Source organism: Leuresthes tenuis, unplaced genomic scaffold, assembly GCF_036924035.1.
Source record: "Leuresthes tenuis unplaced genomic scaffold, fLeuTen1.0.hap1 SCAF_1, whole genome shotgun sequence".
Classification (NCBI taxonomy): domain Eukaryota; kingdom Metazoa; phylum Chordata; class Actinopteri; order Atheriniformes; family Atherinopsidae; genus Leuresthes; species Leuresthes tenuis.
The window spans coordinates 4,603,024-4,625,038 of NW_027325355.1; the positions used below are offsets into that span (position 1 = coordinate 4,603,024).

The 22,015-nt window shown below is 42.1% G+C and overlaps 3 protein-coding genes across 5 annotated transcripts in view; 2 read left to right on the forward strand and 1 right to left on the reverse strand.

The window, feature by feature from the left end:
* The window catches only part of LOC140294513 (protein NLRC3-like), a 1,060,349-nt gene that overhangs the window by 365,054 nt on the left and 673,280 nt on the right, over nucleotides 1–22,015 (reverse strand). The gene's annotated exons all lie outside the window — the stretch shown is intronic.
* The window catches only part of LOC140278845 (NACHT, LRR and PYD domains-containing protein 3-like), a 228,296-nt gene that overhangs the window by 180,671 nt on the left and 25,610 nt on the right, over nucleotides 1–22,015 (forward strand). The window lies entirely within an intron of this gene.
* On the forward strand, nucleotides 6,840–19,216 carry LOC140294545 (uncharacterized). The gene is made up of 3 exons (XM_072379597.1): nucleotides 6,840–6,879; nucleotides 6,934–7,610; nucleotides 18,013–19,216. Exons 1-3 carry the CDS (start codon nucleotides 6,840–6,842, stop codon nucleotides 19,141–19,143), a joined length of 1,848 nt encoding a protein of 615 aa, XP_072235698.1. The 3' UTR covers nucleotides 19,144–19,216.

Consider the following 22,015-nt stretch of genomic DNA (forward strand, 5'->3'; position numbering starts at 1 on the left):
ACAGTTTGTGAAGCAAGAACGTCCAGATTTTTTAAAATGAAAGAGGACGCGTTTTCTTTTTCACTTGAATGCAATGCAATTACAGGAAGAACCAGAGGAAGCCAAAGCAACTGGGTGTAGCAGAGCATGATGTCTTCAGAGGATGCTTAGTATGATTATTCCCCCGGCTTTAACACAGAGATTGTTTATCACCTGGCGTGGCTGTAGCTCAGGAGGAATCAGCAATCAGGAGGTCAGTGGTTCAACTCGAGCTTCCAGACACTGAACCCCCAATGTATCCATCAGTGTATGAATGGACTAACCCATTGTTGGAATGCATGTAGTTATGTGTAGACTTAAGATGTGCTGTATGAGCATGAGTGCATGTAGTGTTAGAAGCACTTTGAGTGGTCAGTTAGACAAGAAAAGCACTATACAAGTCCATTTACCCACATGAGCTGATGAACCCATGAAGTTAAGAAGGCATTTCACTTCAAAGACACATCACAACATGAACTGGTGTACAGCGCAGAGCCATTATTTATCTTGCATCTTCTAAAAAGTCAGGCAAATCTCTTCCTCTGCAGATGTAACTCGACATTTAAACGTCTGAAGGCTGGTGCAAAAAAATATAAAATAAAATGTCAATCAAGTTTATCAAATCAATTCACAATTTTAATCATACAATCCAAAGCGCTCTGCTAATCAATACAAACAGTTCATCAATGCCTTTACAAGTTTGCAAGCGTTTTCATGACGATTATCTTCCAATCGAGGATATTTCCCTGAAAAAAATGGCAAATACATCACAACTATTTTCATTAACTGACTTAAAAACATCCCGCCTCAGTTACAGTTTACATCAGTTCCATTTTTACACCCACCCCTCATATGTGAATGAATTACCATACAATCTATAATCAGAAGAAGTCGAAGTAAGTTCATCATTATTGTCCCATTATTCAGAACAATATTATTCAGTCTTTAAAAAGACACATTAAAGTGATAAAATTCTTACAAATTAGGACACAAACTGTCTAAAGTGCATTAGCAGATACATCAACATATGTTTGGATTTTCTTATTCAAAAGTGATGAAGCAAGTCTGCAGCTATGCATGCGACACAAAGAGGACAAAGTCGGACACAGTGTTCACTAATTTGACCTGATCAAAGCTTCCATCTCACAGATGAATTTGAGTTGAAATTTATGATCAGATGTGTCCCAGCTCTGTGTTGCGTTCCTTTTAGGGATAACCAGTGCATATGGACCTGATTGACCTATCTCCTGCTCCACCCAGTACCTTAAAATGTAAACATGAGCAATATTAATAGCATTCATAGTACAGCTAATGCACTTAATTAAATCAAACAAGTTCAGTGTTGCAAGAAACAAACAGCTGACATCAAATCCTGGTGAAACAATAGTTTATACTTTGAATTTGCATTAAAACTAAATCCTTTCTTTTTCTGTCTCAGCACCGGGCCGTAGTCGTGGTCAATATTTATTTTTACTTACCCAAGAGTGTCGTTGCGTCCATCAATCCAGAACCAGGTGTTGTCAGTTTCTTTTAACCCAATCCAGTATCCATGGTTAGGGCTCTGGTAATACCGGATGTTTTTACTGACAAATTCCTGGAAGTCATGACATGGCGGATCATCGGAATCATTCACACTTTAGCAAAGGCATCAGTTATAATAATTCAAAAGAAAATGGAAATTTGGAAAATGCCATTTATGCTCTTTATAGCTCACCTGTTCTTGCAGATTATCAATAACAACCAGATCTGCAGCTTTGTCTTTGCAATAAGTTCGACTTTGTGGCCATGTCTTCCAACTTGGGGGTTCATCATAAAACAGGTAGCACTTTTCCTGGTAAAGAATCCAGCCGTCCCGACTGGGCTGACACTCACGAAATGAGCGAAGAAATTGATTAATTATTAAATCTAACATGTCAAAATCAAATGACAGCCTTTTTAAACTGACTGAAATTATACGGATTAGACCAACTTGGATTTTAATGAATGTGATTTAATTGGAATCTTATTACAATGAATTGGATTACAATTAGTTTAAAATGGACTGTAGTTGAAATGCCTCGAGATAACATTTGTTGCGATTTGATGGTATGTAAATAAAACTGAATGATAACAAATGATAAAACCTTAAAAGACTTATGACTGTTATCCTACATGAGGAACTATAAATCTATCTACTTCTAATATTTCCATTCTGGAGCATCTTTTTTGGCAGGACGTTTTCTTCCAGAATAAATCCAGCAGGTATAAACTCAAGATATTAAATGTTTTTTTCAACTTTATTAGTTGCGTTTCAGGTCTGAAAAATGTTTTTAAAAAGTTGTGATGTGGGTTAGTAATAAAGAAAATTAGACATCAGATGATAGTTATTATGATTTGGCACAAATGTGATTAAAAACAATGTTCCTCAGAGAAAGACTGGAAGGGATCTGCATATTTCTGCTTCTACAGAGCAGAATATCATTAAAGCATTCAAGGAATCTGGAGGAGATTCAGTGTAAAGGACAAGGGAGCAAGCCTAAGCTGGAAACCCGTGACCTCTGACCCCTCAGACGGCGTTGCATCAAGAACCGTCATTCATCAACAGCTGATAGAAGCACATGGACAAGGGATTACTGTGGAAACTTTTGTCAAGCACTACAATACAGAGTTCCATTCACAAGCTTTACTGTGCAGAAAAGAAGCCTGATGTTAACCTCGTCCAGAGGCGGCGTCCACTTTTCTGGGCTCGGAGGCATCTGGGATGGACCATCACACGGTGGAAACGTGTACTGTGGTCAGACCCATCAGTATTCCAGATCTTTGTTGGAAGAAATGGAGCAAAGAGCAAAAGCAGCATCCAGCCTGCTGTCAGCAACCAGTCCCTGCAGCCAGGCTCTGTGATGGTATGGGGTTGGATCAGGGCCCTCGGCAAAGCTCATTTCCACTTCCGTGATGGCAGCATTAATGCAGAAAAGCTCACTGAGATTTTACAGCAACATATGCTGCCTTCAAGGCCACATCTTTTCCAGGGACGTCCAAGCATTGTTCAAGCACACCATGGAAAACCACATTCTGACACATTCCAAAGGCCTGGCTGAGGAAGAAGAGGGTACGGGTGCTGGACTGGCTGCCTGAACTTTGAAATGACAAATATGGTTATGTGCCTGAACTGCTGCACAGTTTAAGATGATTTTACTGGAAGAAAAGCTCTTCATCACTTGATATTCTCAATGCCTGAATGTCTTTTCAGTGTCATGAGAAGGAAGATTACAAAGCTTTACAGGCATGCATTTTACAGGCCTGAAATGCATAAAGAGATATACACGACCAAGATGACGAAACAATGACGTCAAGGCTACTTTTTTTTGTTTTGGGACTCTCTAAAACAAGGATTCTGAAAGCAGAGGGTTTTCTGATCAACATGAAACTCATGTTTTAATTCTCACTTTCTGAAGAAATCAGAAACATGACATCAAAATTGAAAATGTTGATGCAGGTCAGACGTTGCATCAGGGTTGAAAGGTAAGAATGTGTTCAAAACGGTTTAAATCTCTTCAAAGAAGGCAGAGAAGATTTTACTTTTGGAAAAACTAAAGTAACGCTTGTAGAATAAATAACTTATAGAAAACTGCATGCTTTTTATTCTAAATAAACTTTAAAAAGGGTATAAAGTACTGAATTTACCATCCTGCTAATAACATTTGGGTGTATAAGTATAATGTTGATAAATGACTTTATTATGTACTTACTTTTGTCAGGGCAGAATTAATTCACCGGAAATTTGTTGAATTTCAGGATGACTCCCAGCGTCCAGTTGAAGTCGTCTTTCTGTCTGTTCAGGTGCTTGGTCTGATTTTCTAAGATTTCAATCTCCACCATCAGCTGCTCGGTCCGATTCTTTAAGACTTTCATCAGCTGCTCATTTTCTGCTTCGAGGTTTGCTTCCTGTTTGTTCATTACAATGGTAACTGAACGAAAAGAGAGAGCACGTCAGTCAGTCAATATATATCATATTTGCAGTTGATATGTCCACAATGCTACTGTTATAATTGGCTTTGATCTTAGACATTATAAATTCATATTCTGTATTTTCCTAAATAACGTTCCTAGCTGGTACTTTTCCACTTTGCTCATACTGCACAACAGATGACCTTAAATGGTCCAAGACCTTAGAAGGACATAAACAACTGGGTCAGACAAAATATCTCTATTAGGGCAGATAGGTCTGGTACATTAGATCCACGCCTAAAACAGCACTCACACACACACACACATTGTTTATCACATCCAAAGAACACAACAAGGACAGCAGCTGGCCTGATCATGCCACTAAAAACTGGCCAATTATACTCTGACAAGTGTGAAAACAACTTCTGTGAGATAAAGCTGAATATAAATATGACATGTTTCCGGATAACGGGGCTCGGCCTGACGGATTTCCTGCGGGAGCTCTGGCACTCCGAGTCCAGCGCTGCAATATACTTTACATGTGACCACTAATAAATACTTTTTTAATAAATGATTTCTCCAGCTTGTTCTTGGGCTTCCAATGAAAAAAATCGGGCTAACACAGGGGATTTGAACCCTTGACAGGCACATGAAAGGTGGAAATCTTACCACTACACTCCAGAGCTCAGTTAATAAAGGAGCCAGTGAAAAGTAGTCCTGTTACCGTGGTGATTCTACTTTAGCCACCTTCAAACAGAACAGAAGGGTCCTAGTGGTAGGGAACCCCAGTAAAAAGGTGATGGGGTGTTTATCCTTCTCATGGTACTTTGAAAGAACATCCAAACCTTGTGTGCCATGCCTTAAATTCCACATCTCAGAGTGCAGGTAGATTGACATTGTAATGTTGCAGGCTGCAGAGATGTCAGAGGATTGTGCTGCTACTAATGCAGCAATAAAACACATCACTAAACAACAAAGAAGGGAAAATAGACATTTTCATCTTGTGATCTCTGTCCACACTGTTTATCTGCAACTGAACGTCCCACCAAATACTGACAGTGGAAAGTAAGTCATGATCCTGCTGGAAGTTGACTCCTGTCTATGGCTTATTTGAATGCCCACTGAGTAACCATGGTAACTTATGTCCCTGAACTAGCCTATTGTTATTCACAAAAAGAAGCTAAAAGGTCGACTATAACAATGCTAAAATCCAAATAACAGAAAACTAAAATCAGTGGGCTGGCGCCTCAGTGGGAAGCATACTACTGGGCGCGTATGTCCCTCCTTAACCTGGGATGCAACACGACAAACAAAAGAAACCACTACAACCACACTAGAAGTGGTTGTAGTGGTAAATCTGACCAGTGATGACATCTGTCTGTCCTCATTCAATCTGGAGAAAATCTTTCTGGAGAAAACCTGGTCTGATGAGGAGAGACGGCATCCATCCCACTTTGGAAGGAGCGGCTCTCATTTCTAGCAATATGGACGAATTTATTAGTCATCCAAAAACATGACAAACCAGGGTTGAGACCAGGATGCAGAGTTGTAGTCTTACACACTTCTCTGCATTTTAAAACAAAAACTTTAACTGAACAAAACCATCAAACTATTAAATGTGGTTTGCTGAATATTAGATCTCTCCTTTTGAAGTCTCTGTTAGTGAATGATTTGATTTGTGATCATCATATTGATATATTTTGTCTTACAGAAACCTGGCTGCAGCAGGAGGATCATGTTAGCATTGATGAATCAACTCCCTCTGACTATTTAAATGTTCATGTTCCTCGAACCACAGGCAGAGGAGGAGGAGTGGCAGCTATCTTCAGATCAGGGTTACTAATCAGTCCTAGACCCAAGATTAGTTTGAGCTCTTTTGAATCTCTGATTCTCAGTTTTTCCCACCCAAAGTGGAAATCACAAACACCTCTTGTGTTTGTTGTTGTGTATCGTCCACCTGGCCCTTATTCTGAGTTTCTGTCTGAATTGTCAGAGTTTTTATCACAGTTAGTGCTGAGTACAGATAAAGTCATTGTAGTGGGTGACTTTAATATTCATGTAGATGTTGAAAATGACAGTATTACCCTCCTGACCTAGGGGTGTCAGGGAGGGTCTCGAAGGCCTTTGCCACCACGTCTGTAGGCTGTATGCGAGTACAAAAAGGCAGAGTGATATCGTCCTTTATACAGCAGGACTGCAGGATTTATTCTGCAGAATCTGCGTAAGGGTTTTGGGTTTCTCAGGCGTAAGACATGAAAGAGTATCGCGCTACTACCAAAAACAACAACAGTACAATGAAATGTGCACTGAAATCCCATTTTCTGATACCATAACATGTAACAAAAAGCATATTTATAGGGGTTTCTTGTTTTCTTTTTGTTTGTTTTAAACCATTTCAAACACAAATTTTAATGCACTCAGTATTTTTTGTACACTTAATGAGCTTAGTTTTTAACCCTTTACCTAGGGTTTGTCTTTAACTTATGGGGAAGTTTCAAATCTGAAAGTATAGATATTTCTCAAGTTCTATTGAATTGAATATATACGAAATATTTTCAACGATCAATCCTACATCTATTTACAGGTAGTTTAATCACAAGCATAAGGTCCTTATGCTTGAACATAGTGTTTAATGTGGCAAATCTGTGAATTGCACAGAAGTCCAAAATCAAAACACCACTCTCACAGATCAGCCTGAGCCTTTCCTGCAGCGACACACAGTTGCAAACTAAATCACACGCTTGCTCTTCATCCAGGGGTTTGTGAGTATACCCTCACCTGGCCACCCATCTTCCTCTCTAGACACTTCCAGATTATAAGAGTCTGGAGTCCAACTATATCTAGTTGGTACGGCTCCACCTTACACACCTGCTCTGGCTCCCTCCTTGTTTGTGATGCCAGGAATCAGCACACACACCAGCAGTGGACAACAGGGTCAGCAGTAGCGATAGAGTCGACCAGAGACAGCTGACAGGATCCCGAACCAAGCCAGCCAAGCAGCAGCAAAAACAGCAGCGGTCACAGAGCAACAGCAGCAGACCGGCTGTGAGGCGGCGGTCACAGAGCAACAGAAGCAGACCGGCTGTGAGGCGGCGGTCACAGAGCAACAGCAGCAGACCGGCTGTGAAGCGGCGGTCACAGAGCAACAGCAGCAGACCGGCTGTGAGGCGGCGGTCACAGAGCAACAGCAGCAGACCGGCTGTGAGGCGGCGGTCACAGAGCAACAGAAGCAGACCGGCTGTGAGGCGGCGGTCACAGAGCAACAGCAGCAGACCGGCTGTGAGGCGGCGGTCACAGAGCAACAGCAGCAGACCGGCTGTGAGGCGGCGGTCACAGAGCAACAGAAGCAGACCGGCTGTGAGGCGGCGGTCACAGAGCAACAGCAGCAGACCGGCTGTGAGGCGGCGGTCACAGAGCAACAGCAGCAGACCGGCTGTGAGGCGGCGGTCACAGAGCAACAGCAGCAGACCGGCTGTGAAGCGGCGGTCACAGAGCAACAGCAGCAGACCGGCTGTGAGGCGGCGGTCACAGAGCAACAGAAGCAGACCGGCTGTGAGGCGGCGGTCACAGAGCAACAGCAGCAGACCGGCTGTGAGGCGGCGGTCACAGAGCAACAGCAGCAGACCGGCTGTGAAGCGGCGGTCACAGTGCAACAGAAGCAGAAAGTGCTAAGTAGCCACGGTTACTCCAGGATTTCCCTACTTTAATGTTCATAAACTTCAGTTGAGTTGTGTCCCATCCAAAGAGGAAGAGGGGTGAAGAGAGTCGCAAACACCATGCGACCAGAAGAGTGTTGAGGGAGAGGAGCGGACAGGGGTTTAGCACCTGGCTACAAACAATTTAGCAAAAAGGCTCACCATGACTCACCTATGCTCCGGTTGGCGGTGGTACATGGCCAATACGATCGCCTCGACCAAAGTGAAAGTGCCGAATCTATAAAGGAGCTATATTTGCATTAAATAAAACGAACGAATGTTCACAACAGCACCCTAAGGTGCCTACCTGTGGTCCGAGATGAGCGGCGAACACTATGACCCTGAAGCAGAAGGGGCAAAGAGGCAGGAAGAGACGCAGCCGACTTTTATCCTGTCAACCTGAGTGATGATTGGCTAATAAGCCAGAGAGAAAGCATGGTGAAACAGAGGCTGTGTTCTATGTGGCAGAGATGCCTCATTCCACTACAATCACACAGTTTGACAGACAGAAAATAGGATTTTTGCAGCAACAAAGTGATTCCCAAAGAGCTATTAGCTCAAAACTTATCATATCTCAACATGGTGTGCAGTGTGTCCTTAAAACATTTGAGGAAACTGAACAAGTGGAGGACAAAGGAAGAAGTGTCAGGCCTAAAAAACTATCTACAACAGATGAACAGTATCTGAAAGTGATGTCCTTAAGAAAGAGGAAAAAATCCAGCAAAGACCTGACACAGGACCTGAGAGATGCATCTGGACCTTCAGCTGATCCATCTACTGTTCAATGAAGCCTCATCAGAAATGGTCTCCATGGAAGGGTGGCTGTCAAGAAGCCGTTCTTAAGGAAGGGAAACAGGGAGAAAAGGCTGAGCTATGCCAAATGACACAAGAAGTGGACTGAAAATCAGTGGCAACAGGTCTTATGGAGGCATGAATCCTCCCCAGAGCCCGGACCTCAACATTATTGAAGCAGTGTGGGATCATCTGACAGAGAACGGAACAAAAGGCAGCCGACATCCAAAGAAGAGCTTTGGGATGTCCTTCAAGAAGCCTGGAGAACTATTCCTGAAGACTACTAAAAGAAATGACACAATCCTGGCAAAACATAAAGGAATGAAGTGTGTTTTAAGACTTTTGACCACAGTACTTTATATAATCTGCATATTCCAAAAAGTTGAGAACTTTTCCTGTTCTAAAAGCACAAACTTTCTGCTTTAATGAAGAAAGGGATGATATGTATCTGTTCAAGCTGCTCTGTATTTAGTCTAACCTACAACTGGTCCCAACAGGACGATCATCTTCAGCATCAGTGCTCAGTGACAGCTTTAGAACTATGTGTAGAAACCTGATTTGTATTTAGACTGTTTCTGTCCAGTCGAGCTCTCTGAGCTGACAACAAAAATAAACTCTTCTGAACCATCAACTTGTATTTTAGACCCAATTACAGCAGACTGTTCGAGGAGGTTTTCCCCTAAATCCACACCTCCACATTGGATTTGATCAGTCCACCACAGAGTTTTAAGGTTGCTGGAATTAAACCTTTACTTTAAACTTTCCTTTTACTCTGGAAGCAGAAATTCCCCTTAAACCTCTCTGAGCCATAATTGGTGGCAGCAGAGGCCTCGGAGGGAGTCCATTCCCTCTGAGTGCAGCCCACAGAGGGAGTGGGAGAGGTTCCTGAGTCTGTAAACTTCCTCTTGCTGTGTTGAGCTGCAGAGGCCTGGGGATGATTCTGCATCTTCTGGCCTGTTGGCGGCTTCCTCAGAACTTTCCTCTTTGCCACTTTCAAAGGGAAATATGTAGAAACCCTCAGACTCTTTTTCCAGAATCTCTTCATCTACTCTGTCACCCCACAGAAGTGCAGGAGAGGATATTTTGGTTTGACTCAAAAGGGACTTTTTAAGTAAGTGTTGTTTTTCAGGCGGTTTGTCTTTCAGGCTTTTATAAACTACAGTGATGTCATGTCCTTTGATGACATGTTTCCATTGTGATGTCATGCAGAACTGTGAGGTCATAATGAGTGATGACATCACTTCTTGTGATGTCAGCAGCGATGGTGCTCTGTTCTCAGTCACCAGTCATCACGTGTGCTGTTCTGCTCTCTTTTTCAGCTTTATGATCTTAACTGTAAATAATATGCAGCACATGTTCATAGAGCCCAGGCAATGGTGGGAAACATGGATTGTATGAATGCTGTGTGAAATGTAAATGAAAACAGAAGCAGTGACCTGCAGATCCTTTATATATATGTGATAACTGAATCTGAATGTATCAGTGTTCAGGTCAGTAATAATGTATTTATTGTATGTTACGGTGCTCACAGCTGCTTTCTGCACGCCTCACCTGGAAGTATCTTTGAAGCTGCTTTGTATGTTGTCTACACTGACTGTGAAGCAAAAGTAACACAACAGCCACATCTTCAGGCTGTTCTCAGTGTTTCCAGCACAATCATTCAGCTGTTTTCATGCATCAACATAATACAGTAATAACAGTGTAGTTATGGTTGTTTCTATTCAGAGCTGCTTACAAGCAGAATGGGATTATTTCTATGTGTCAACATACAGTCTATAACATCATTTCTAGTAAAAATCTGACTGTGAAAGATGTTAAAATGACAGAATCAGCATGTAAATGATAAAGTGTCTTCCTGTGGATGTTCTCAGATATGTACAGTATGAACACTGTGATCCTTTCCCACATGTCCCAGTATGTTTGATTGTGTTCCAAATGAGGGTCAGACTGGAGAAAGTGTCATGAAGCTGTCACCCTTAAACAGTCAATAAAAGCTCTGAATACAAAAGCATTTCAGTGTCATCTCTATAAGTAATGATGAAAGAAGCAGAAGCAGAAGCTGCACCTCCTGAGCTCTACTTTCCATATTGTTTACACTGACTGTGAATCAAAAGCAGCACAACAGCCACATCTTCAGCTTGTTGTTGAAAAGCTGTTCTGACAACATTCACAGCCCAATAAGCAGCACAGTGACAGCAGTGTAGCTGTGTTTGTGGGTCAGAGGAAATCTCATGTTCCAGCCATGTGATCCAGAACAACCCATGTGAGTGAAGGACAGACTGCAGCACTGATAAAAATGTCAGTTTGAGATGAATTCACAGGCATCAGTGTGTCAGTGGAACTGAAGGTGAACTGTTTGAGAGCTGAACACTGACAGGACTTTGTTTGCATGATGGAAACATGATGAAGAACAACACGACAAACTAAATCCATCATGTTAGAAGACAGAGTGGGAAAAGAATGAAAGTCAGCAGAAATTCAGCTCCATTATTGAATGAAGTCAAACACATTGAAGAGTTGGATCAGAGTTGAGGAGCTGTGTGGATTTGTAGTTGTGCATTTTCATCCCAGCTGTTAAACAACAGATAACAGTGTGTGTTACTAAATTCACCACCAAGCTGAATGTGTTTGTGGGAACATGAATGTTTTTTAGTCGTTCTGTATCATGTGACCCCGATTTTTTTCATCTGCTGTCAGATTCAAATCAAGAATCATGAAACCACACAGCAGCTTCAGCTAAGCTGTCAGTCAGCAGCAGCGGTCTTATCTGTGGGCCGCAGGGGCTGATGGGAGCTCTGAGGAGCTGTTAGAAAGCACGTGGCCCTGGTCTGATCTCACAGCTCGTCCTTGTTTGGCCTCAGCTGCATCAGAGCGCCACTTCTCCCCAGGTTCACCAGAGGAAACACCACTGCACAAAATGCTTTTCCTCCCAGCTGCTGCTCTGTGCTGTCTGTGTTCAGATGAGTGTTTCCAGCCAATCAGGAGCCAGCAAACTCCACCTGGAACACACACTGTCACACTGACCTTCATCTGTCTGTCTGTGTCTCTCCAGCGCTGGTTGCCATGGAAGCACAGCTGATCCAGGACCAGTTAACACTGACCAGGAGAGTTGGTCAAAGTGTCTCCTTCAGCTGTGGAACTGACCAGTGTGATGAAAACTGGATATACTGGTACCAGAAGAAAGAAGCAGAAACATTCACAGTGATTCTGGATATTAATAAAGATAGTGGTGATGTTTATAAAGGTTATGGTCATCCTCAGAAAGATGATTTCTCAGCTGTGAATAAACCGAATGGCTGTGAGAGAGCAGTAAACCACAGCCCAGGTTCACATATTTCACCTCCATCTCAGACAGAGTCACAAACATACTGAGCTGAGGGAGTTTCTTCCTCTCTGCTGTCTTCATTTAATTCAACTTTTATTCAACTTTTTCTTATTATTAAGATTAAGGTTCAAAGATAAAAACTGTGAACATTTCAAAGATTTGTTCTGGAAAATGATCCAAATGAAACTTCAATTCACCATAAATAAGAGCAAGACATTTTAAAGACATTTATTTAATACTGAATGTTTTCATTCAAATGTCCAGATAAATATGAATCTGCTGCTTTGAGCTGCTGCTGGAATAAAGTCCATTCCTCCTTTAAAAAGTTTAATGAGCTCTTCGTGAAAACACTTCCAGCAGCACTTGTTGTTTCACAGCTTTCAGCACATTTCACCACATCATTTCACTTTATTCCATTTTAAAAGACAGATCTGGGACTGATCTCAGGTCAGGATTTTTTCCTTCTAGCAGCAGCTTATCAGGACGCTGATTTTGTTGGACAGATGTTCATCAGTTTCCTGTGGATGTTTCTGCTTCACAGAGGATGAATCCAGAGTGCACTGAGACTGAGACAGGAGCAGGAAAACGTCCTAAATTCATGTGAAGTCTTTGTACCACATTACAGCTCAGAAACAGAACACATGCACAGTGAGGGCATGATGCTCAACACGTTTCTCAAAGCATTTACACAAGGACATCCATTATGTGCTGACAGTGATATGATTTTCTTCCCCTGACACTGAAATAACAATCATCTTTAAGTGATTTCATGTCACTTTTAGATCCATCAGCTCCACAGTTTTATATCTCTACATGTTAAGTATAAGGCAGCTTTCACAGCTAGCTATGTGGCAAATATCTGGAAACAGCTGAGACTAACAGCCTGAAACATCCAGTTTCTACAAAGATAGCTCATATACACAGTTCTGTTGGAATGTTTCTGTACAGTCATCATGGACATTCATGTCATTTCCATTTGGTCATTTAGCAGATGCTTTGATCCAAAGTGACTCACAGGTGAGGAAACAACATCCCAGTGCAGTCAGGCATACCTCTCATTTCCCTGTATTTGTGTCCATCCTCCAGACTCCTGTGGATCCTTTTTACCTCACGCTAAAAAAGCCAATATCACAGACGGAGAAAAGTTAGATCATGAGAGAGAAAAAAACTCTTGAAACTTTCTGTGAACAAAGCAAGGAGGTCAATAAATAAGTCTACACCTCATTACAGTGGTTAATATTTCTGCCTGAATAAGTTTTGTTTGCATCTGTGTGGTTGTGGACATATTTGATCTAAGGGAACTTCAGATTGAAACCTCGCCAGTGAAGAACTGAATGTAGCACAACGTGTTGGTGTAAAAGACCACTCTGATGCTTAGAAGTCCATACTCCCACCAACTACTTTAAAACTGAATAATCCTTTCAGATGAGAGATGAAACGTCTTCAAGAACCAAGAAGAAGAAGAAGTTGCCCTTATTCAGGCTCTTACCCACAAAGTGTCACCGTGAGGAGCCCCCTTTCCAATCAGTAAACCTTCTTCTAAAAAAGTAGCCCTGAACAGCTGCCTCCAGCTCCTCTGAGGGACACTCCTGCTGAACTGGTCATTGACATTAGAATAAAAAGGCTGCAGACAGACCAAAACTCCTGCATTGGAGATGAACCCTCTGTGTAATGCTTCTCACAGTTCATGAAAGAATATTATAAAATAACAATGATTTTAAGCATCTGTAATTATACTGGGGCAGCTGCTTATCTGAAGTGTTGCATATGTCACTGTGATCTATGTTATTAATGTCCAAAGACATGTGAGCTGTGTTTAGATTTAGCCAAAAGCTGAAGTGGAGAAGAAGATCTTGGAATAAAGAAAGTGGAAAGGCGCCCTGGAGCTGTTCACATCTGGTCTTAACGTGATCAGAAAAGTGAACTAAGTACATCTGTGAACACGTTCAACAACGATTCAGCAGCTCCTTTCTCCACCTCTCAGCAGAACTCGTTAGTTCTTGTGATGAGAGATTTCAACTCGTGTAACCTCTCCCAGGAACTGACGAGCTCCAAACAGCTGCTGACATGCGCCATGCAGGACAGCAACACACTGGACCACTTCTACTCCACCATAAAACCCTCATACCGCTCCATCCCCCACGCTGCCCTTGGACACTCCGACCACTGCATCATACAGATGGTCCCCACATACAGGCAGCAACTGAGAAGGGCCAAACCATCCAGGACTACAGTAAGGAGGTGGACTCCAGAGGCAAGGGACAGGCTTCAGGACTGCATAGAGTCTACTGACTGGGAGTCACTGAGGGGCCCTGAGGATGACAACGGCAGCTTTTCTGACACTGTATGTTCCTGCATCAGCTTCTGTGAGCAGGTCTGCCTCCCAACCAAAACCATCACAAGGTACAATAACCAAAAGCCCTGGTTCTCCAAGCAGCTCAGAGAGCTCAGGCGCCGGAAAGAGCAGGCGTACAGAGAGGGTGACATGGACACATTCAGGCTGGCCAGACAGGACCTCAAGAAGGCCATCAAAAATGCTAAAGAGGACTATAGAGCCAGACTGGAGAGTGATTCAGGCACCAACGACCCTGGTTGGTAGAAGGCCTGTGGTCGCCCCCCCTCCCCCGGACTAGCTGACGATCTCAACACCTTCTACACCAGGTTTGAGAGACCCCGTGCTGCTCCATTGTCTCCAATCCCCCCCCCCCCCCCCCCTTCTCTCTCTCTCTCTCACAGGCACTGAGAGCTCACCGCCACCCATTTCTCATCCCCTTATCACATATGTGTATGATGAAATATTTCTTAATGTATTCTGTGTGTAAATTCTCCCAGAAAGGTAGAATCATATGATATGGCAGGTTGTGTGTGTTTTTCTGTCACTTTACTCAAAGAAAGTTAAGGCCTTAGCATGCATGAGGTGTTCTTATTGTACCCCAACTCCTTGAACACAGTAAACACCTCACCTATGAATACCTTAAGAAAATACAGTTCTTGATCAGCAAACCTAATGCATCTGATATATGTTAGATTAAGCTTTACCTTAACAGGACATATCAAATCAAACACGGGGGAAATCTTCATCTTCCTAGGTGGCTCCATCCTCTTACCTATCCTTCTCTCCTCACTCTCCCAAATCTCAAAACTATCTCTCTCTCACTCAACTCCCCAAACTATCTCCAAACTACATTAACGCTATCCAAACTCGAGTATCCAAACTATCAAAACTTAAAAAGTGAACTGACCGCAACTCTCCATAAAAAAAACCCACTTTTAAATGGAGACTGGGGGGTTTCTATGCTTGTCAATACACAGGCATATAAATCTGAAGCATTTACGGAAGCAGTCATGTGGTTGGTACGGGTGGTGAGGCTCCTGACGTCATCCTTTTCGGCTCCTCCCCTAAATGAAGTAAACCGTCTCCTCCATTACTCCAAACACGCTTCGAAGCCTCAGCACATTTCGGAACATCACTACAGGAAGCTGCATGCAGGTGAGTCCAGAAAAGAATACATGTAGCGGTCAAACATTTGCAGAAATGTCTTCAAAGTGCTTTGTGTCATTGGTTTGATTCCTGCACCTGGACACGGGCAGTCAGAACATGTACTAAAGAGTAAAAAAGTTCAAATAACCTGGCTGCTATACACAGTTAGCATGTCCTGCTAATGCTAATGCTCTGCTAACCGTTGTACTCAAAGCAGAAACACAACATCAACTATAGATTTCAATAAGCCGGTCAGATGGACAAATAAAATGGAGCTTTATCCTTTTAGCTGTGTGTTAAACACATTTTCCACTAAAGCTGCAGTTTTCTAAACTTTTTTCTGTAGTTATAAAAAATGTAAAAAAATTTGATAATCAATGTAAAATTTAGAATTGTTCTTTCCGAGATTATCTGGGTATCATTTGGCTTTTTGATAAAACTGTGGAGTGAAAACATGTGATATGATGTGTTTAATGTGTTTTAGTGTTTAAAATCTTAAAATGGGATTTAATTATGGTCTATATAAATGCTTCAATTACATTAAGAGTTTATGTTGTTTGAAGAGGAGTCATAGCATTATAATATAGATTTGTCAGTGATCCAGGAAAGTATCACAGGAGCAGTAGAAATATACAGTTCAGTATCAGTGTCTGATTTCTCAGATTTACACTCAGAAGCCCATTAAAAGACAGTGACTGTCCTCTTCAGAAGTGTCTCATGTTTTTCAGTTTCAGTTTTCAGTTTTCAGTTTCCTTTACATATCCAATATTTTCTTTTATCCACATATCAAAAAGGACTGACCGCATGATAAAAAGGTTGTACATGTCTTTACTCATAAAGTCCACCTGCCAACATCTGGAGTTAAAATGGAGCTAAAATGATCTTTATTAGGAGGATCTGTGCAACTTTTAGGAGCTGATACTCTGATCTGACCACAACACAAGATCACTTTTTACTCTTCAACTGGACATGTAAGTTTACCAGGTAAGATAATTTCAGAATCAAAATAAAGGAGATTGTAGGTTATTAAAACACTCCTTTATATTTAAATGATGGCCTCAAAATGGTCCACTTCATGTTCTTCAGAGTGTCTCAGATCAGTCAGACAGCTCCTGCTGACGTGCTGTTCGCCACACAGAACTATATCATTCCCCCACTGAAACATCACATCTTCTCAGTTTCAAGCCTCAGTCCAGACTGAAGCTCCCTGAGTGCTGAACTATAGGCTTCAGAGTTTAACCTGTGACAAATCTGAGATTACTCTGTTACTTTTCTGGATCCATGACAGCTTCTGGAAATGAGAACAAATTTAGAAACGGAGAAAATCTGAACTTCAGGCTTTGGGATGATATTGGGACCCTTTCCTCAAACAGTATCATTGTCTTAATGTGGTAAAATGATTTAAGTTGATCATGTTACACTGACTCAGATGAGATTTATGGGCTATTGCACACAGTGGGTGTCATTCTACAGAGTATATTATATTATACATTTATTATAAAAAAATTTCTGAATTTGATCAAAAAGCTCCAAATATTTTGAACTGTGACCTCAGTGGGTCTTTAAAGAACCAGTTTAAAGTTCACAGGAATTTAAATTAAAACCACGGTAATAAGTTTAATTAAATGTGACTAGATGGTTAAAAATTGTCCACAAAGGTTTTCAAGAGAAGAAGAAAAGTGGGTGTGCTTTAACATGCTGCACGCCACAGCTGGATCTTATTGTATGTACTGACAGTTTCAGACAGAGTCCATCAGTCGGAGGACCAGGACCAGAATGGAGCAGCAGAACCAGGATCCAAACACCTCCACTAAGAACAGAGCCGGTTCATCCTCTGGTTCCACCGGGCTACAGGTCAGTGTGGAGGACATTAAAGACACGAGGACGAGTGTCGAGGCTCCGTGTATCGTCCGCTTGTTCTGCTTTTACTTCAAATGTGGAAAAAGTGTCAGCAAAGTATTTCCTGGTTTCATCTACCCTCTCTGATACAGATGTGCTTAGACTGAAAATATGCTGCAGGCTGAATGATCTGCTGGAAGAAAATCAGTGGCCAGATTGTTGTGGTGGGACATTTTCTGGCTCTCAGTCTTCAGATTTGAGAGGTTCAGGAGCTTATATTCATTGTTTGTGTTTAAAGTCTCTGGATTACATGAATTAAACCTGGTGGTGGTAATACTTCTGGGTCTTTAATGGTTAGATGACAGGTTTGTAGATCTCTCTACCTCAGGGTAAAGAGTTGTTTTAGAAAGAAACAAAGGTTGAGTTAAAACTGTTTCCCTGATAGCTGTTGAGCTCAATGGCTGCAGACCTCTGGGTTGTAAGCTGGAACAAAGGGATAGTGTAATGAATGTCATGTATTACCACCACTGTTACTTTTATTCGTTTAAACCAGTGATCATCAACCTTTTTCAGTCCAACCTCTACATGGTGTTTAACTGAACAACTTGGACAAGACTGTGCTTCATTCTATCATTTAGAAATATTGTAGCACAAGTTCCTTTTCAGAATTTCATCATGACAAAAAATAATTAGTGAAAGAGCAAAAAGCAAGAGTTTACTGCTTAAAAACCTGAACGTGTGTAGAACACACCAGAGCACAGTGCTGACAGCTGAGGGCACTTATAAACACACTCTCAGCATTCATGTTTGATCTGAGATATTGAGACCTGTGGCTCGGTCTATACACGTCCAGTTAGAATATGTTGGTTAGCTTAGAGAAATCTTTTGTGTGAACTTCAAAAGGATCTAATCCTTCTTCCTCTCTGTCATTGCAGAAACATATAGCCCAAGAGAGCTACAGATGTCACTCTTGTAAACACCGTGGGAAAGTTTTCAAAAGCTCATCACATCTGAGGTGTCATCGGAGGCTTCACACTGGAAAGAAACCATATAGCTGTGGTCAGTGTGGGGCAGGTTTTGCTCGATTATCCAGTCTAAAGACACACCAACATATTCACACAGGAGAGAAACCTTACAACTGTGGTCAGTGTGGCGCAGCATTCACTACATCTTCCAATCTTAAGAAACACCAACGTATTCACACAGGAGAGAAACCTTACAGCTGTGGTCAGTGTGGAGCAGCTTTCACTACTTCTTCCGATCTTAAGACACACCAACGTATTCACACAGGAGAGAAACCATACAGCTGTGGTCAGTGTGGAGCAGCTTTCACTAAATTATCTGGTCTAAAGACACACCAACGTATTCACACGGGAGAGAAACCATACAGCTGTAGTCAGTGTGGCGCAGCATTCACAACATCTTCCTATCTTAAGATACACCAACGTATTCACACAGGACAGAAACCTTACAGCTGTAGTCAGTGTGGAGCAACATTCACTGCATCTTCCTATCTTAAGATACACCAACGTATTCACACAGGACAGAAACCATACAACTGTGGTCAGTGTGGAGCAGCTTTCACTACATCTTCCTATCTTAAGATACACCAACGTATTCACACAGGACAGAAACCTTACAGCTGTAGTCAGTGTGGAGCAACATTCACTGCATCTTCCTATCTTAAGATACACCAACGTATTCACACAGGAGAGAAACCTTACAGCTGTGGTCAGTGTGGAGCAGGTTTTGCTCGATTATCCAGTCTAAAAAGACACCTATGTATTCACACAGGAGAGAAACCTTACAACTGTAGTCAGTGTGGAGCAGCATTCACTGAATCATCTAATCTTAAGAAACACCAACGTATTCACACAGGAGAGAAACCTTACAGCTGTGGTCAGTGTGGGGCAGCTTTCCCTACATCTTCCCATCTTAAGACACATCAACGTATTCACACAGGAGAGAAACCCTATAGCTGTGGTCAGTGTGGAACAGCTTTCACTCAATTATCTCACCTAAAGACTCACCAACGTATTCACACTGCGGATAAATTATTGGTTTAAATCAACAATATATTTTACGGCAGATAAGAAAACATTCACCTGGGAGCAGCAACAGGAACTACCAATCAGAAGAATTTCCCTTGTTCAGATTGAAAATCTTCTTTTTGGATTACCACCTTCTCTTGTCAGGACTTTTGTTCTGAATGTTCTGTGGGTAGCACATGTTTGAAGAATCATTGAAAGTGCTTTATAATTTGTTGGGATAGTTGGGAACTATGGACGGATCTCCCACCGTTCAAGATAAATATGGCATCAGTTCTGAGTTGATATACAGAACAATATCAGTGCCTTGAGATGACATTGTTTTAATTTGGCGCTATATGAATAAAACTGAATTGAATTGAAAATGCAATCTTTTTAAAAGTAGATACACATTTTATTCTATTATACTGAACATATATGTTTTGTTTAAAGTTAAAATTCACAAAGTAGCTGTGCACCAGCTGTGGGTATGTTTGTAAACATACATCTTTAGAAGCAATATATCATTTCAGTTTGATGTAAAGTCTAGCTTTACACTTGTTTGTATTTCATTGTTCTGCATTTTATTAAAGGTTAGATGTCAACATTTCTCATGCGTTTTCTCATGTTCTTGCTACAGAGATATTTTAAAAAAATTGTGTTTGGTTCTAATCTTTGTGCTAATCTTTGCCAAGGCTGTAGCTCAGGAGGAAGAGCAGTCACCCACCAATCGGAAGGTCGGTGGTTCGACTCTGGCTTCCCCGGGCTACATGTCGAAGCGTCCTTGGGCAAGACACTGAACCCCAGTGTATCATTGGGGGTATGAATGTGTGTATGAATGATTAGAAAAGCACGTAGTTTGTTCAAACGTTTTATTATACTAAGCTGCTGACATCAAAGCACTACAATTTAAAACTTGATTCAAATCTTTGTATAAAATTTAAAAACAATTTCAATCAACTGAAGTGAACCACAACACAGCAGTAAGTCAAATAGGATATTTTACACAGCAGTAAAGTTGCTTTGAACATGAAAAAATCACGTTTATAAAAATATAAAACTATTTACAATTACTATGTACATATCATTTCTATATGTACAGTGAGTTATTACAGAATATTTACAGATTGTTAAGGCATATTTACATCTAAGTCCTCCAACTTGTCTACAGCAGAGGTGAAGTCTTCATAGCTAGCATAAACTCTGTTGTTCAGACCTTTTGATGAGGACATCATCTTTACGGGGCAGAATGTCTTTCTCTTGTATCTTCTGTGTCCCTGTGTTGGTTGGGCACAGAGTGTACAGACTGGAATATTTTGCACCCTTGACAATTTGGTTCCAACTTCTAATGGATGCCCCTGGTGTTTGCACTTGTAGTGCGTAGCTCTCGCCCAGGCTAAATGACCGCCAGTGCTGGGCAACGTGCCGGTGGTGTGTGTATCAGGCGGTGTGGACGCAGTTGGAGGAGCTGTTGCAGGCGTATCGGCCGGCTTAGGGATCACCTGACGGGCAGGCATTGTGGTCTGTGTGGAGGGGCCTGCAATCGCAGAGGGAGCTGCTGATACAGAAGGGCAGGGCAAAGGGCTGGTGATAGCACAGGTGATGGGAAGGACTGATGTAGAGGGACCAGCTATCACAGGGGTCACCAGAATGGCAGGTGATATGGGTCGTAAAGAGCGTCCTGCAGTCTTAAGGGCTGCTGTAGATGCAGACAGGGACGGTACAGGCCTGGTGATGGTCGAGGTGGCGGGGTTTTTCTTATTAGCTGTGGCACTTTTAGGTGCGGCCGGGAGACGGGCATCGTTATGTCCGACCTTCCCTTCAAAACCTTTGTCCCGGCAGTGCTTGGTGTGGGCACATATTTCATCAGCTGGTAGTCTGGTGGAGGGAGGACTGTAGGCTGATGAGGGGCAGGAGGAAGGTCTGTTGATGAGATGGAGGTGATCTTTGTGATGGTGGATGGTTGTATTGTTGCCTTCATGTTGACAAGCCGCTCTTGGTGTTGGATGAAGTCCCGCACGGTCTTGACGTTTATTTTAGGTAGGGGAATGCCAGCTTTGCAGAGAACAGGGTCATCCACTAAAATTCGGTGCTGGACCCGCTCGTATGCCTCCAGGATGGTCGTCTTCTCCGGACTGGTGCGTGACCCATGAGGACAATGCAGCCACAAAAGTTTCACCAGTGTGTACATTAGCCTGTTGTGCTGAGCACTTATGTTTTGTTGTGCTGGTGCGTAGCGTTTGGCCATCTTTACTTTCTGTATCACAGCAGCATCAACAAGGTCGTCTCTTTTAGTGCGGCAGTACAGAGTGTTGCCCCAGTGCGTCCTGTACACTTGATTGAACTGCTGAGGCTGCTTGTCGTGCTCCTCCACGGCATTCCAGGCTTCCAGGATATTGTTCCTCTGCTTGGTGGTGAGTGACAGCTTGTCCTCTGTCAGGCCAATGTCCAACAGAAGAGAGCAGAACTTTTCCAGCTGCTGAAAGCCAGGAAGAGGAGTTGGACTGCAGACATCCTCCTGTGCAAACAGTGACACACAAATGTTATGCCTGTTGCAGGTGTGATTTATCTAGTCTTATTTGCTTTTCATCTGCTTCTGTCTCTTGTGGCAGAAAAAAAAAACAAACAAGTTTTTTAGATTTTGTAACGTTATGTTGACTTTGCACACTGCCACATTCACTTGTTAATCTTTTTCCTCAGTGATTATTTCCTTCTTCTACACAAGCTTTAAATACTTTGCTACTGTTTAACTGTTGTTTTAATGTCTAATTTAACTCCTGGCAAAGTGGAAACATTTGAAAACTCGTCTAACACTGGCTCATACGTAGCAGTTGAACGACTTTAACTCCTGGAATAAAATGTACATCCACATCAACAAACAAACAGCTACTCACAAAGACTGGAAGGTGAA

Coding starts and splice junctions, on each gene's coding strand:
- LOC140294545 (XM_072379597.1), top strand. CDS start 6,840: ATGCCAGGAATCAGCACACACACCAGCAGTGGACAACAGG. Junction 6,880..6,933: donor CACCAGCAGTGGACAACAGG/GTCAGCAGTAGC, acceptor TCCCGAACCAAG/CCAGCCAAGCAGCAGCAAAA. Junction 7,611..18,012: donor CAGTGCAACAGAAGCAGAAA/GTGCTAAGTAGC, acceptor CTGTCATTGCAG/AAACATATAGCCCAAGAGAG.